Genomic DNA, 17,054 nt, shown 5'->3' on the forward strand with positions numbered 1-17,054 from the left:
GAGATATGGGGATGTTTACAGGTTCATAGGTCGCATGATTCATGGAAAAGTGTATAATAGAGCCACATGAATGCCCTTATAGCTTGAGTGGTTCACACTCTTGAGCTTGTCATAGGCATTTGAAAGCTATCTGTGAATGCCAATTGTAATTTAAACAAATGTCGGTGTGTTGGTGGGGTCATGAAACAATGCATAAGGGTGCACATCATCCGATGCCTTTCGTTATGAAGTAGCAAAAACCTCGCATATTTTACAATGTCTTTTATGTCAATATAGTTGGTGTTATGGCTTACAAGCATTCATTGTGAGAGAGCTCAATTTTTGGCTTACAATAAAATAGGATGTGTGAGACTAAAGCATTACTGTCATGAAGGGTACTATCCTCATGGATAACTTGGTTGCATAGACATGGAAACGAGGACCTCATTGGTGGGAGGAGCTCTGCTTGAGTTATTGTGCTATTGGTAAGGAGGTTGGATCTCAAGCTTAATGCCTGTGAGAGTTCAACCTTGTGGTATGGATCTCACGAATTAGTGCCTGCAACCTTGTGGTATGGGTTGTGCCACGCAATGCCCATTTTCTACTAGTCCCATAGTAGTTATGGCAATAGCCTATGCATGCTCTTGCGATTGAAGGATAACACCTCCTATTGTTAGGACTAGTATGCACCTAGGATGTGAGAATGGGTACAAAAAAAGCAAGGGGATAGTCCCTTTGAACAAGCTAACCTAACTTTAAACCCATGGTAGTAATAGTGAAGGGAGGGCAACGTTTTCGCACACCCAGTAGCTTGAACTCGTTTGACGCATGCCGGAAGTTTTGGAAGTTTGCAAACCTTGTTTCTCGGTTTTGTCTTTCTGCTTGCCCCTCTCATTCCACAGCAATCCATTGTCGAGTGTCAAATCAAGGGTGCGCCATTTCTCAACTAGCCCGTGTGGCCTCTTGAATGCCAAGGATAGTAGTCATGCCCTTGTCCACCTGTCCTTTCTATGAGACTGCTTGTTGTATGTAAGGCTAGTTTGAGGGCGAGGTGACAAGAATCATGCAAAACCATCGCACGTGTGTGCGCGATGCGCCCCTGCATGAATTTACCCATGCATTTGTTGTATGGGATGGCTTGGGAGTGCGGGCTTCTCATGGTCGACCAACATTTTTGACAAACGGTGGACTCACTCATGCATGCAGTAGCTTGAACTTGTTGGACACCATGCGAGGAGTTTTGGAAGCCTGCAAACTGTGCCCCTCTCTCATTCCATAGCAGTCCATCGTCGAGTGTCGACGGATGAGGGTTGCTCAACCAGCCTGTGTGCCGGGGGGTGAAAGGGGGTGGTGGGAGGGGAGTGGGGCTCTCTACGCTCCCTCCCTTCCCCCTTCCCCTCCCTAGGAAACATTCGTGGGAACCATACTGAGCCGTCGCCCGTGAATGCCGGGTGCTGGTGGGGCAAATCCTATTGGCACCAGTGCGGAGCCGGGTGTGCAAACTCCGATAATATGGCATGCATTGGTGTGAGAGATGATGGAAGATGTGAGAGCACAAACAACATAGCTGCAAAAGCGTCATGATGTGTCATTTTGAAAGTATGAGTGTAAATGGGGCATGCGAGCTATAAAAGCTCAGGAGCTCCTCATTTCTCTTCTCAAATGTTGCTGAGATTGGACGGAATCCTCTGCTTTTTGAGGTCTGTCCAGTCGAGCTCCAAATTGGACTCCTTTTCAGGTTGGTTGATTTGATTTTCGTCCTGTCGATTGCCTCTTCTCGAAGTTGTTTTGGATTCCCGGAAGAAAATCACTTCTGTTTTCGACGTTCGTCGATTTGTTTTTCGTTTCTGCCTGTGGCCTGCGATGTAACAAGAATTGCTTGGGATTGCCGCAAGAGATCCTCTGCTCGTCTGCATGCCTTTGAGGTTGCTTTTGCTGCAGGGACGTTGCTCTGGAATCCTGTGCTCCTGTGGCACTACTGCATCATGTTTGGCAAAGTCTGGATTGCGGGAATAGGTTTCTCCCACAGCAGAGGATATTTTAGCTGTGAGATCTGTCGATTTGCGCTTGCTGCCCTTGGTTGGTTCCGTTTGGGAATATCGTAGACAGGGAAAGTGTTTCTGGAACGTTGGAGGTTTTCGCTCTTGCTGGGATCTGGTTTCATAACTGATCGGGCTTGTTCTGGAAGCAGCACTGTATTGCATCGCGCAGCTGTTTTGAAAGGGGAGATTGTCTATAAGCACGGTATTTTATCGCGCAGCATAGCCGAATCCGACAGTCGGTCGCAGAAGCAATCGCGATGCAGGGGGCAGCGTTTGGGGCAAGCGCTGCCGGCTACGAAACTAGCTGAGAATTTTAGGCAATGGCTTCACTAGACTCAGAGTCTTACATGGACCTGGCAGTGCAGAAAGTCGCCGTTTCAGGTCCCATTCTTGCGCACATTTTGCAAGATTTGGGGACCTGTTCTGGAGACTGTGATGGGGTTCTGTTTGGTCGTCTAGAAAAAACAATCTCCCCGAACCTCCAGGATGATGATGAACAGCCTGGATTCCGGGAACAGCTGACTGCTATCATCACCGGATTTTACTGCAGCGGTGCACTTTTCAGCTTCTACGACGCAACTGGGCTCTTAAATTTGGCAAAACTAGCAAAGCTGATAGGAGATAGAGAAAGTCGAGGCGGGGATCCTTTGATTGGCTGGTTTGTAGGGAGGCGAGACAGCCCAATGCGGCCATCTATGAGAGAAACTGCAGTTACACGATATTTGAGACTCTCTGCTACAGCCCACAATCAGGATGGCGCAGGGCTTTCCAAATCTCCTGCAAGTCCTGGAGGCTCACGGAATATAAGGGAAAACCACAAAATTTTGAAAACAGACGGGGCCGAAGCTACACATCTCACGGATGGCAGCCCTAAAGCTAGCAGCAGAACATCATCTCAGTCGAGTGGTGTTTTGAGGGATGAATTACGCAGCAGCCCGTCCAAGATAGTTGCTGCATCAGGTGGCGCTTCTTCCCCAATTGAACTAGACGCTCCTGTCCTTGATGTAGGCATTAAATCAAAACCAAAGGTTTTTCGAGATGGCTTGCATAGCAGCTTATCAAATACCGTTGTCAGGCCAGGTGGTGTGTCTTCTCCAGTGGAGGTGGACACCGACAATGTAGATAATCTTTCAATGTCCCAGGCTACCAAAGGTAGTCAGGCTGTTATATGTGCACCTTCTTCGTCAGGCGCTTTATCAAAATCTATTTCGCTTCCCCCATCTTCTCCTTGTCTTTTTCTGCTATTTACAGAATCTGGCACTCAACAGGCAGTTCATACCCATGACTACCGGGCATATCAATACCATCTCAATTCCTGGACATTCGAACCGAGGACAGTAAGCATTGTCAATATTGGGCCTGCATTTCGCGTTCAATATGATTCTTTTTCTCCAATAGTGCCCTTTCCTTTGCTTTCAAGCGCCACAGATGGAGAAGAAGATGCTCAAAGCTGGAGCAGCTCAGTAGGATCGAGAACGAAATGGAGGGAATTGCATGAAGGTAGCAGAAAGGCACGTGGTGCAATGCTGAAGGAGCAAGCCCTTTTGGACATCTACTCAGAAGGTTATAATGTGGAAAGATTAGCAAATTTTGTTGGGCCGGATGGAATGCGACAGGGGCCTGAACTGGAAGACCTTTATGGAAAAATGTTGTCAAAGCTTGAGACACTAGCAAAGCAAGTGTGTGAATCTTCTTCTGCACTTGTTGAGCAGGTTATCTTCTTGTACTCTGCAGTTCTTTCCAATGATTGGCCTCCAAGCTGTGAGATCAGTGCTGTTGCATGTGGTCAAGGAATTCTTCTTATTGAATTGTTTGTGACGTGAGGCATTTGCTCTGTATAGCCTTTCACTAATAGCAATACTGTTGCAACTTTCTCCCGTTGATATCTCATGCAAGTACTTGTGTTTTTTTCTGAAGAGGCCTGTCTTGCTAGAAGGACAAGTCTAAGGGACACAATATACTTTGGGGACTAATGAACTGTGATTGTCATTACTCTTTAGTTCCCTCTTTTGCTGTACTTCCGATATTGAAATCTTTTAGAAAGGCTCAATAAAGAATCTGTTACATTCCCTAGAATTGAAAAACGTAAACTTTTCTGCTCAGAGTCCTTTAAATGCAATCTTTTTTGCTTATCAAAAGATCTTTTGAAGGGGCGAGCAATAATCACAAGCCACTTTGTTCAAAGCATCAGATGTGTGCTGTATCTCTTGTAGCATCATTTTAATGTGTCCTTTTTGTTGAAATTTGAAATCACTGCTGGCAATATATGTGTCATATACTTATTATCAACCCACATTTATGTGGGTGCCATGGACTGCAGAGACAAACTGCTAAAACAGCAACATCTTATGTTTTTAAAAGGTGTTGCGAAAAAGTTTGGTACCATGTACGCATGTGAGATTCTAAGGTTTGGGTCATATATATACTCTGCTAGATCTGGGTCCTAGTGCCACTTGTAGACATGAACCTCCTACTTTTTCATAGGTGCAATGTTTTGGAATGTTCGGGATCCCTAATTGCTCCCCCCCCTCATAGTCAGTCGGTCAATTTGTCCTCTTCTCCCTTACAATGGATAGGATGTCGTTGCCTCTCCTCTCAATTCACCTAAACATGGCACACTAATCTGACTCACATCTCCTGTCCAAATAGATTTATTTGGAGCTTGCTTGTAGTGGCTTTGCACTAACAAATAGCTACTACCAACGTATGCGACAGCTGCTGTGAGGTTCTACGACCATAAAAGTAAACCACTCAGCACTCAGAAAAAACAACTTTCAGCCCTTTTAGTGTAAGGGTAAAGCTTCTCCAGAGGCATGGCAAAGCACTTTGTGTAGCTTGTACTAAGGCAAAGCATGTGGTGCAAGTTTCAATGGTGCGCTCCGTATATAAGTCACTGTGTAGTATGGCTGAGCTAATTTGTAGTTCCTAATGAAACGGGCTATTGTTTTAGTCATAATCACTTTGCATTGATCAAGGCCATTAAGTTATTTTGATCTCCAAGCCTGAATATGGAAGGAAAATTTGCAAAGCAGGGTGATGTGCCAGCAGCAAGCTTGATCCAAGAGGTTTTGTCCTTGAAGAGACACGTCACTGGATTTTATTTAGAGTAATAATGGAAATGAAACTGTCGGGATTGCCAACGCTAGCAAGAGAAGAGCCATGAGCAAGAGCCACGAGCATGGTGGATGAAACTTTGTATACGTTAAAGGGAATATAAACTTCTATCGGCCCAAAAATACAGCATAGAGGCCTATTTGCAACACTATACATGACTTAAGTGGATTGAATAAGAGCAAAACCTCTCCCTTTGATTTGTAGCTCTGTAGATGACATATATTCAACCGTCGAAGGAGTATGTTTTTTGAGTTCTACTTCGCAGTTGTACTTGGACTTAACAGACTCTCAGGGAAGAAGTAAACAGGATGCATGGGTCTAGAAGTAGCTTGGAACTGCTTGTGACCAGTCAGCTTGAGGGTGATGAGATAGATTATTGAGTTGAAGGAAACTTATAACAATTACTTTTCTACATTATTGGGATTGTTGGAGTTCTTGTAATGTAAAAGACTTTTTGACAAAAAGATGTAGGTCCGTTGCAATTGGTTCTGGTACCTCTGCTTGTGCATGCCATAGCAACAATTGATTCTTTGGCAAATTCGATTACTGCTGCAGTATCAATGGCAAAAAGTCAAGACACTGCTTTGCAATGTGGAATAGAGTTCAAGAATTAAAAAACTTGTAAAGCATATTGGGGTGGATGCATGGCATTGTCTATTTGTGGAAGGGGATACTTATTCTTGACAATCAACGTATTCCATCTCTTGTAGTACACAGATGTATGAACTCTTTTGTGCTGGAATGGGTGCTAAACAGTTGAATTATGTAAGTATGCTCCAAACCCTGTATATTCAGCCAAATCGCTAAGTAAAAAGCAGCCTCTTTTCTTATGTAATGCGCTACCTTAGTTGCAACTCATCACCATTCAAAAGCAATCAACATGCCACCTCGATTCACAGGGGGGACATCATCAATGAATCTACTCAATATGAACATCATTGCATCCACAAGTTCCTCCCTTGATCCTGTCTTCCTTGCTGCTTGTGAGGGCAGCCAACCCTTGAGCTCTTTGTATGCTACACTCAGCCTCTTCTCTTGCTGCACCAAGTCCTACTGGATGACACCTTGAAGCGGGCTGGGGTGGTCCCAAAAGCTGCTCAATTAATAATGCGCCCTGAAGAGCTTCCTTTTATAGGCCCCAAGGGCCCTCTGAAATATCCAACTGGTACAGCCGACCAGACCCTGGGTGGCCTTCCCATGAGCTCCCACATGAGGAGTGCATCGGCGGGGGGGGTTTGAACCATAGGAAAAAAGAAATAGATTTGGGGCTGCCACAGGGACAGCAAACAGGCTGCTATGTGGGCAAAACAAAAGAGGGAATACCTGGCAGTGGGGAGCCACCATGTAGGACAGATCTGGCAGAGCCATATCCAGAGAATGTCCACGATTGGAGAAGGCAGACCTGCACAGGGTTTCCAGCAAGAAAAAGGGCCTTCTATTAATGCTTGAAGACAAAGCCAGCCATGGCAACCTGCGTCGCTAGAGGGAAAGAAGAGGAAGAAGAGGGAAAAGAGGAAGTGGGCGAGAAGAGGAAGAAGAGGGAAAGGAAAGAGCGTGTGTAGATAAGTAATGGTCTGGAATGCCGCATCTAGCTACAGTGGAGACACGTTCATTGCATATGGGATTAACCTCCTAGCCCCGATCTTAGCAAAGCTTTCTAATGAAGCTGTTTGTTTGAGGTTTCCACGCACCTAGACCATGAACACTATTTCACCCATCCACAAGGCAGGGGATCCCATGAGCCCGGAGAATTACAGAACCATTATGATTGGAAATGTCATGTCCAAGATTTATGCATCAGTGCTTGATTTTGAGGTCTGTCGATTTGCAGAGTGTCGAGAACTTAGAGCAACAAGACAGGCTGGATTCCGACGTGATCATGGAACTATGGATCACATTCTCACACTCAGTGTTATCATCGGGGAGGCGAGGGCACGGAAGCAAAGGGTTTACTCTTGCTTTATGGATTTCCGCAAAGCATTTCATACGGTTCCAAGAGCCCGCCTCCTCCAGCGCCTACAGGATTTGGGTTATGACCAGGAGATCATTTGTGCTGTCGTGGCACTTTACGAGGGCAGAGTCCGGGTAGGTTCTGGGTGGACAGACGAGATCATGAGCACTATTGGGGTCAAACAAGGGTGTCCTACGCCGAACTCACCCTGAATGATATGATGTGGCACTGATGGCTTGCCTCGGATCATCCGTTCTAGGCCTATTTGGCCCCCAAATCAGCCTCCAAACAGTGCACAGACACAGCCTTGCTATTCTGCCCTGTTCCAAGCCTCTTCGTGGCTCCAAACCTGCAGCAAAATCTTCTGTACAGTCCGATGTACTTGTCCATACCCTTGCTGACATCATCACTGCTGGTGTCACCCTTTTTCTTGTTGGAAACCCTGCGCAGGTCTGCCCGAGTTCAGACAGGTGCCGGATGGACAGAGGATATTATGAGCACCATTGGGGTCAAACAAGGTTGCCCACTATCACCAACCTTGTTTGGCCTCTACATAGACGAGCTCGAGACCTTCATGGGATCACTAGGGGGGGCTGGTTGTTCACGGTCTCAGATTCAGATTCTCTTATACGCAGATGACGTGGTTCTAATGTCCTCCTCTGCTGAGGGCCTCCAGCGACATGTGGATGCACTACAGGTTTTTGGTGAGTCACATGATTTGAAGGTCAACCTTGGCAAGACCAAGGTTATGATCTTCAATGCATTTCGAGCAGTCATGCATTAAGAGCAGTTCACATTCGATAGATCACCAGACGAGATTGTCTCCTCATATACCTACCTGGGTGTCATCTTCTCTGGCCCGATTTTCACGATGAGATCAGCGATGCAAGCCCGTTTGAGCAGGGGGTATGCCTCACTTGCTCGCCTGAAGAGACAGTGCTTCCACTCACACTTTCAGGACCCTCGGACCAAGGCTCTTCTCTTTGACTCCTTGGTTCAACCAGCAAGCATGTACGGCAGCCTGGGGGCCGGATCTCTCAGGCATAGAGTGGGCTTGAGTAGAGCGACTACAGATCCTCTTAGGCCCGCCTAGGTGCAATGGCTGCCTGCCACATGGCAAGGCAGGGCCAGCCAACTCTCTAGATATGTGCCCCCACCAGGGTGTTTTACAGATCAGACAAAGTTGGGTGGAGGAGGAACCTTGACCACATAGGTCGCAAAAAACTGGTTCCATAATAGAGACTGCATAACCCATATGTCATAACTTGGAATCCTCCAAGACTGAAATAATATAACTCGAGATAAATGACTTGTTTATCAAGGAATACTTTGGAAACATTTATAGATGTATAAGAAATCTTGTGTCCTTGACTTTTGATCCCTGAAACAATCAAGGAAACAACACACTTCTTTTCCCATAAAATAAGATACAAGGGTTAGATCTTTAAATCAGAATAAGGCAAGCTTAATAAACATGAAAGAAATACTTATCTTTAGATGTCCCTTAACATTTTGAAGCCGCTTTGTCCAAGGACAAGCTTCAATTAAGAAGTGGTTATCTCTTGCTTTTGCCCATTCAGCCAATAGTTCTCTATATAGGATTCCTCATCCTGGGACCTTCTCCCCTTCATCTCGCAATCTTGCTTAGGTGCTTGTACTTGTGAGGGCTGAGTGGCCCCATCCATGATGAGAAAAACAAAATAGCAATTGCTGCTTTTTGTTGCTTTTACTATTTTTTTTTAAACGCCGCATTGAAGAAAAGAAGCCCGCGCGTGCACAAAAAGCAATTGCTATTTGTGAAAAGAAGGTGCTTTTTCTAAGAGAAGCAGGTGCTTTTCGTGAAAAGCAAGTGCTTTTTACTGTGAGAATTTTAAGCAAGAGATTGGAAGCACATCACCAAGGATGACGGCAGGATGAATGTCTTTCCCACTTGATAATCACAGAGAAGAGAAGAAAATAGCCCAAGAGACACCGCGATAGAGAGAGAAGAGACGTCTGACCAATACGAATTTGTAGCCTCCAAACAGCAGTGCCCCACCTTCCTGGATGTGTATTAGTTCACAAACAGGAGTGCCCCACCTTGATTCACAGCTGCATGCTAGCCTTGGACCGTTTCTACCAAGGAAAGTGGAAATCCTATGCTCTGAAACCGGACCAGAAACCCTAAAAACGAATCACTGCTGGTAGAAACGCAGCCTAGAGCTTCGATTCGCAGCAGATAATCACCAAGATAGATTTTGAATTTCACAGAAAACAAGGAAAAATAGCATCTAATATCTTCATCTGGCGAGGAGCAGCCGCAGATTTCTTCTAGGAATCAAAACGAACTGAGAGAGGGAAAGAGAACATAGATTGCTACTTCCACGCAATATTTTTGCAATATTTCACAAGAACTTCGCGATAGAAACTGGAGAACTCAAGCTGAAATCCGAAAATCAGAGTTGCAGCACTTATCTCAAATATTCTTCGCAATAGAACAAAGGGAGAGAAGAAGGAGATGCAGCACACGCAACACTAGGGCCAAAAAGTAAGAGCTGGACCCCCCGGAGGTCTTTATTGCAATAGAATAATACTTTGCACACCTGGCTGCATAAGTCTGAGTACAATCTTGAATGAATCTGGGAGGCCAGGGGACTTTCATTTATAGACTAGGCCTAGCAAAAAGCTAGGGCCTGCTTTCTAAAAGCTACTTTTACAAAAAGCCAAGCTTTTAGTCTCTTTCCTTCTAAATTTGGTGCTCTGGAGCTTTTAAGCGCCTTTTAATCTTGTGGGCCCTCCTTTTAATGACACCCCCTTGTCTTTACTTTTTGAGCCTTGTGGGACCTGCTTTTTATTCTTTTTTCCCGACTCTTGGGTCCTTCTTGCACTTTCTTAGGTCCTACACATGGCACAAACAAATTCCAACAGTTTAACCCATTAAAGGCTAGCGAAATGCATGCATTCCTAGTTCTCGGACTAATCCTAGTCCCTTGTGGGCGTCCTTACAGTTCTCTTTTACTAATGCAAAGCAAAAGTAAAACAAAGCTTATTCTAGTTAACCAAAGTCAGCTTTCTTCACTATCATCAATGCAATAAAGACTTCTTTATTTCTTCAGAGAAATACCAATTGGTGACAGATCTCTCCACCTTACTGCCCAGGGTAGTCAGCCGAGGTGAGCAGCCCTTCCAAGCTCTTTGTCTGCAGCTCCTCTGTCCCGCCTTCACCTCCTAGAGGAGCTGCAGACAAAGAGCTCCTCTGTCCCTCTTCACCTCCTAGATTGGAGCTGCTTCAATCTGCTGGTGGTTGGCTGCTCCAGATGATGCCAAGTGAGACCCCTTTGGCCTCTTTATATAGGGCTCCAAAGCACCCTCCAATCCAGCTGACTGGTAGGGGAATTGAGCAGACCCAATCAGATGGATAACTTGTTTGGTCAAAGCAAACTTTTGTAGTATACACAGTTCCAAGACAAAAGAATTTCAAAGTTATTGTATTCAGTGATCAGTTTATGGGTTTGAGCAGCCTATGCCAAAGAGGAGAATTGTCAAGAGTTAGATCCATGATAGATTCAAGATCAGATCCTATTTGAAGTAATGTTCTTATGGAGGGTGAGAAGATCAAGTATCAGATCCTTTGTGGCAGAATTCCATGTGGTCATTATTGAACAAATATTTCAGTTTTAAGTTATATTACCTCAGTTCTGGATTATACTATTCCAAGCATATTAAGGAACCAGTTTCTTTTATTTGGTCCAGACAATGGACTCACAGTATGGATATCCTTTATGGATATTGAGAAATACACAGTTGGGCCTTATATGATCCATGGTTTTATCAAGTGCAAAAACTAGTTTCTCAATCAGCTTCAAAGCTCCCAGTTAATATGATTCAAGCATATCTTGATGAGTTCTCATACAAGAAAGAATAAGTACGTTGGAGATTTGAGGACAAGACCACTTGTGGGTAGTATGTTCTACGTATCCCAGTTGAAGTCATGCAAATGATTTTATTCCATTATGACACAGCTATATGTTTTCAGCCATTTCATTCCATAGGATTTCATCTAGATATATGAAATTCAGTTTTGTTGTTGTGGAGCATGACATGCACAAGTACCATCTCTCTATAGCAGTATTGAACATGGTCATCAATGACCAAGTCAAGACTATTATCATTCCACCATCTCCTTATTGGGAATTTTGTATTGAATAAACATAAGTTCATACGAGGGCGCATGATATATTCAAGAACCCTTTTTTTTGTGTGAGAAGATTCTATTTGGTCACTATTAGCCCATTATTTTCTTTAAGATTCTATCATTCAATAGTTTCCATTGGGATTTGTTTTATACAAGAACTTGGTTTCTCATGGATTATTATGGCCAAAGTGACACAATTTTATAGTTCATCTGTCAGTTATATATCCTTTTGGAAAGTTTAAGAACCTTTCAAGTTTATCTGACCAACACGGTAAGTGTTTGGTGGGAAGATATTTCATGTATAAGGAAGTACTATGTTGTGTTTTTAGAGGATGAGTTTGGGAATCTTCTTGGATTCATCTAGGTATATGTATAAGGAAGCACCAGGTCAGTGAACAGAATTGTAAATATTCTCCAATGTACAGTTCTTAACTTCCAAGTTGAGCTTTACAATACTTGAAAGAGTATCGGTATGGAGTTTATGACTTCATTAGAAAAGATTTGGGTGGATTCTTAAAGAAAGAGGATATGGAAAGATTCCAAGAAACAATTTTATTAAGGCTAAGTATCTCTTTTATGTTATAAAGTTCGCCTTATGAAGATCTAACCCTTGTAGGAGAAAAGTGGACAGTTTTCTTGAATTTGTGTCAGGAAGACACCTCTCATGAATGAAAAGTCAATGAGTGTGATATGCCGAAATATTGGCCATGTGATTTATTGCTTCCTTTTTATTTGGATTTAAAGCTAGAGTTGCAGCCAAAGAGCCAAGGGGAATACAGAGCCCTTAGAAGAAGCAATCATTTTAGAACTATCTCTAGTCCGACTTGTGAAAGTCAAAGAAGAAGTGGTCAACTCCAAGTGAAAGGGGCATGGATTTGCCAAGGATAAAGGACATTATGAGTACTGGATGGGAAACTTCTCTGAGTGTATCTACAGACATTATGTTGCTTCTTAGAAACAGAGTTGTCAAGAGCTTTGTCATTCCAAGGAATTAGGACCAAGAATATTGATATGATCGAGAATGGCACCAAATTGAAAGGACTCAGGTGGATTGATCATAGCAAGAGGATTATTGCATAGCAGTGGCATGGAAAATGCTTGGATGGAATAATCAATCCAGAATCAGAAAGAAGGGCCTATGGCTGCCCAGTGCTCTTAGTGAGCAAGAAATGCCAACAAAAGAAGGGCCTATGGCTGCCCAGTGCTCTTAAAGAGCAAGGTACTCCAATAAAAAGAAGGGCCTATGGCTGCCCAGTGCTCTTAAAGAGCAGGTTACTGCAATAAAAAGAAGGGCCTATGGCTGCCCAGTGCTCTTAAAGAGCAAGAAACACCAAGAAAAGAAGGGCCTATGGCTGCCCAGTGCTCTTAAAGAGCAGGTTACTCCAATAAAAAGAAGGGCCTATGGCTGCCCAATGCTCTTAAAGAGCTGGAAATGCCAAAGAAAAGCAAGAATCTCCATGCGGAGAGCAAGTGTTTTAGTTGCAGAAAGAGAGGCGTGCGGCTGCCTAGTGCCCCCTAAGGCCAGATGGCCAAAAGGAGCAAAGAATGCCACAAGACAATTATCGGAAGTTACCAGATTCCAAGATTCACTTTAGTGGAAGAGATGGAGAAGACCCTCCCACAAGAACAGACTGTGTACCACACAAAGAAGAAAAGCACTTAGAGGCAAGTTTATCTGCGGGTATCTTGCCAAGTACCATAACTATTAGGCAATTGATGCCAAGAGAGGAGGTATCTCCAAGTTTACAGCTGTATGAAGAAGTTTTTCAGTTGAGGACAACTGATCAGAAGCCGAGGGGATGTCATCAATTGGTATTTCTCCCAAGAAATAAAGAAGAGTCTTTATTGCATTGACGATGGTCCAGAAAGTTGACTTTGGTTAACTAGAATAAGCTTTGTTTTACTTTTTCTTTGCATTAGTAAAAGAGAATTGTGGGGACGTCCACTAGGGACTAGGATTAGTCCAAGAACTAGGAATGCATGCATTTTGCTAGCCTTTAATGGGTTAAAGTGTTGGAATTTGTTTGTGCCATGTGTAGGACCTAAGAAAGTGCAAGGACCCAAGAGTTGGGAGAAAATCCTAAAAAGCAGGTCCTACAAGGCTCAAAAAGTAAAGACAAGGGGGCGCCTCATTAAAAGGAGGGCCCATAAGATTAAAAGGTGCCTAAAAGCTCCAGAACACCAGATTTAGAAGGAAAAGGACTAAAAGCTTGGCTTTTTGTTAAAGTAGCTTTTAGAAAGCAGGCCCTAGCTTTTTGCTAGGCCTAGTCTATAAAAGAAAGGCTCTTGGCTTCCCAGATTCATTCAAGATTGTACTCAAACTTATGCTCTTTCATGAGCCAGGTGTACAAAGTATTATTCTATTGCAATAAAGATCTCGGGGGGGGTCCAGCCCTTATTTCTGGGCCCTAGTGTTGTGCGTGCTGCATCTTCTTCTTCTCTCCCTCTGTTCTATCGTGAAGAATCTTTGAGGTAAGTGCTGCAATTCTGATTTTCAGATTTCAGTTTGTGTTCTCCAGTTTCTGTCGCGAAATATTGCAAAAATATTGTGTGGAAGTAGATTGCTCTGACTTACATTTTTTGAAAACTTGGAACATCGGTCTTCGGCCCCCCATCTGCTCAACCACTTTCTACTGTCAGTGGCCGCCAAGTCTGCAATATCGTACTCTTGTTTGCTCTTGGGCTACCATTCTGCAACATGGAGATGGGTTAGAACTTATGAGTCTTTTGAAACCATGAATGCGTAATGAGAATACAAACTTTGGGAAATTTACTGCATTCTAGCAAGCTAGACACTCATTTGGAATACCTTCATCACCGTTGTTCCCTATGAAATTGCCACAGTCACTGTCCGAACGCTCTTGATATCTCCCTTTTGAGCAAGCAGCCTTCTTGTTGTCTTTGTTGACAACTATGTCCTCAGCTTCAGTGTCTGAACAATCCGCCTGCCCATAATGCATCTCCAGACTCTCTTGTTTTCACCATCAGAATAATTTCCGTTGTCTGAAGAATCTTTCTTGTGTTTACTGTCTGGGCTTACTCAGTCCGCTGGCCAATAAAGGCTTTATCTTTACTATTGTCGTCGTACATCTTCTCCTTCTCTTTTTTTGCAGTAGCATCGGCCCAACTTCTCCATTGAGTGGTTTAGATCGCTCTGCTGTAGTCATGGAAGCAACACCTCTGAAGCTGTTGGGAGGTATCAAGGCAAGGTAATTTGTGACGGCCAACAGCCACCAGCTGATCCTTTATTACATTTACCTTTACTAGATGATCACTTACAAGATCTCCTTCATCTTCATTGTATACAACCTATCTGAAGCAAAAGAATTGTGGCTATGTTGTTTGTCTCATATTAGTCTTTTAAGATTTGTCACGCTTCTGATAGCATATCTGCCAAGTCATGTGCGAGACCATTGCATTTGATGTCATCCCGATGATCATCAAAAACACCTTGGAGTCTCGTCCTCCGATTCTTCCATCTTGTTGTCTAGATCTATAGGTGTTAGTACGTTCCGTGACTCAAAGTTAAAATACCCTATAACCCTTACTGGACATGAATCAAATTAAGCATAGATCTGAAGATGTAGACAGTCAGATACGCTAACAAGGCATTTCGAGATACAGTCCAGAATAGAACCCAAAACTGAGTAGAAAAGTGACCTTACAATCACCACCACGTGCAGAGCCGGCTGTGTGTTGGAATATTAGGTTCACGTCCCCACTTGTGAGCGCCGATATGAGGACATGGGGCTAGATGGGACAGAGAGGTTCAGATGAGGGATGCCATGTGGGCAGCAGATACATGGGTAGAGCACGTAGACCTTGTGTGTAACCAAGCTCGTGAAGGTACCTGGGCTGATACAGCAGCTGGTACTGCAGGCAGAAATGGGACTGCAAGTGGTACAGCAGCAGCATGAGCAGGTACAGATTGTACTGCAGCAGTACGGCTGACTGTAGAACCTACTGCAGTAGCACAGCAGCAGACTGAAGTCTGCAGACAGGTCGGCAGAGTAGGGTTGCTGCAGGCTGACAGACTGGTCATCCTGTCTGTAACAGTCTGTAACAGGTCTGGGGGCTGCAAAGCCTATAAAAGGGGCCCCTTGGAGGAGCATTCTTGTGTTTGTCTCTGGGCAGATCAGTCCACATGAGGTTGCAGACTGGAAGCAGAGGAGTGGCTGATGCAGCAGAAGAGGTTCATACAATCGGTGCAAAGAAGGGTGAGGGGGATACTCTAGAGCAGCTATTGAAGTCAATTGGGGATACGCAGTGATCTTGGAGATGTCTACAACAGTTACAGCAGCAACCTTTCCCCCCTTCAAAGCCTGGCCAATTAGTCTTGCTGTTGGCTGACCTGCCAGGGTTTGGGGTTCTATAAACCCCCCCTCATCCCTCCAGCCGCTTTCTTGGCTGTGACCAGCCTTGTGGCCAGGGATTAAATTACATCCTCTGATCAGGGCAAAGCAGTCCACAAGGGATACTGGCTATGGCCATATTGCACCACGGCTCATACCTTTCTTTACATAGCTATGCATGAATGCAGGCGTGCATGCATATGATGTGAGATTAGGTTTAACTTTTGATGCTCTGTTGAAAATGTCGAGTCTGCTTGAATTTTTTTTTGTATTGGTAGTGTTTTGGGGACTCTTTAGCCAACGTTTTTGTTAGCTAATTGTTGCTGTGTTTTGGCAGGAGAAAATCAACGCACAGATGAGATTACGTTTCACAAGCTTGGAATAGCATGGTGATTTTTTTGCTGTGTACACTTTGCAAGGTATACAAAGCTTTGGACTGCAGGCTCAGTATTTTACGGCACAATTTCTGATTTTTGATGCCCTTCAAAGATCTAACATGCATCTGTAATGTAAAATATGTACGCTTTGCCATGTTGGGGTTCCTATTAGCCCATGGTTTGTGTGCATATTTTACACTCCTTAAATACTCAGTGCTTCCAGAAATTGTGTTTCTATTCGTTAGTGAAATTATAGTTGGTGAATCGATGATTCAGTCAGCATAATCTTTTTGGCACTTGGAAGTTGGGAGTGTGACTAGAGGCTATAGACATTTTTGTTTGTAATTTGATCTTAATTGTAAGTAGCTAGACTGTTCGCAGACGGATTGCTTCAATATGATGATTCCTCAAAAGGGAAAATCTCAAGTATGGATTTGGTTATGAGTTTAGAAAGCAATGATCTCTCTTGTACATCCTGGTAGTCTGTGACGTCAGTTTTCTTAACTTGCCCTTGTTTGTTCCACAGAATGTCATTGTCATAGATCTATCTCTCTGTTATTTGGAATATGCTTGAAGTGAAATTCATTCAAGCAGGTTGCAGATCTGGTGCTTGTCCAATCTTTTTGAAAGGTAGTATTAGTGTTGCAATATACTAAAAACTTTATCAAGAGAACAATTACCTTTCATGCCAAACTCGTCCTTGATTTTCCTAGGAGATGGTGCATGAAATGTAATTGTGTTGTGAGCATTAGGTTCACCAAAGAGCGTGTAAGCATTCTCTATTATATTTTGAAGTTACAATTGGATGTATTTATGAATCTCTTATGTATGTCGATTTGTTTTCCAAGAAGATTACCAGGGACTCTTCTCGGAATGGGTAATGACGTTCCAAGTATTTCCCTAAACTGGAATGCTTTGGAATGGCTGTGATGCCACATCGTGCCAGAATGCTGAGGAACCTGGGATTGGAATGCAGTATTCACAGATTTAAATTTATGTTTTTCAATGTTTAAATATGATTCTAGATTGATTTTTGAATTTTGTAAAGTTTGAAGCTGAAATTGT

General features: G+C 43.7%; 1 protein-coding gene across 2 annotated transcripts; it reads left to right on the forward strand.

The window, feature by feature from the left end:
- The first annotated feature begins 1,585 nt into the window (after positions 1-1,585).
- LOC147897825 (BRISC complex subunit Abro1-like protein) lies at positions 1,586-16,421 on the forward strand. Of its 2 annotated transcripts, XM_087380893.1 has the most exons (4): positions 1,586-1,717; positions 1,921-3,733; positions 5,853-5,904; positions 15,950-16,421. In XM_087380893.1, the coding sequence occupies exons 2-4, from the start codon at positions 2,342-2,344 to the stop codon at positions 16,003-16,005; spliced, it is 1,500 nt and encodes a 499-aa protein (XP_087237019.1). In that variant the 5' UTR covers positions 1,586-1,717; positions 1,921-2,341; the 3' UTR covers positions 16,006-16,421. The 2 variants fall into 2 exon arrangements, with proteins under 2 accessions (XP_087237019.1, XP_087237020.1); XM_087380894.1 differs by lacking the exon at positions 5,853-5,904 and having other exon boundaries at positions 15,950-16,417.
- Positions 16,422-17,054: the final 633 nt, after the last annotated feature.

This window comes from Dipteris shenzhenensis, chromosome 10 (assembly GCF_047967505.1).
Source record: "Dipteris shenzhenensis isolate YYH24624 ecotype China chromosome 10, Dip_SZ_1.0, whole genome shotgun sequence".
Lineage (NCBI taxonomy): Eukaryota > Viridiplantae > Streptophyta > Polypodiopsida > Gleicheniales > Dipteridaceae > Dipteris > Dipteris shenzhenensis.

What these genes read in the sequence shown, in the direction of transcription:
- LOC147897825 (XM_087380893.1), top strand. Translation starts at nt 2,342, where the DNA reads ATGGCTTCACTAGACTCAGAGTCTTACATGGACCTGGCAGTGCAGAAA. An exon ending in CTTCTGCACTTGTTGAGCAG is followed by an intron (nt 3,734 to 5,852) that starts GTTATCTTCTTG and finishes TGTAGTACACAG; the next exon opens with ATGTATGAACTCTTTTGTGC. An exon ending in TAAACAGTTGAATTATGTAA is followed by an intron (nt 5,905 to 15,949) that starts GTATGCTCCAAA and finishes GTGTTTTGGCAG; the next exon opens with GAGAAAATCAACGCACAGAT.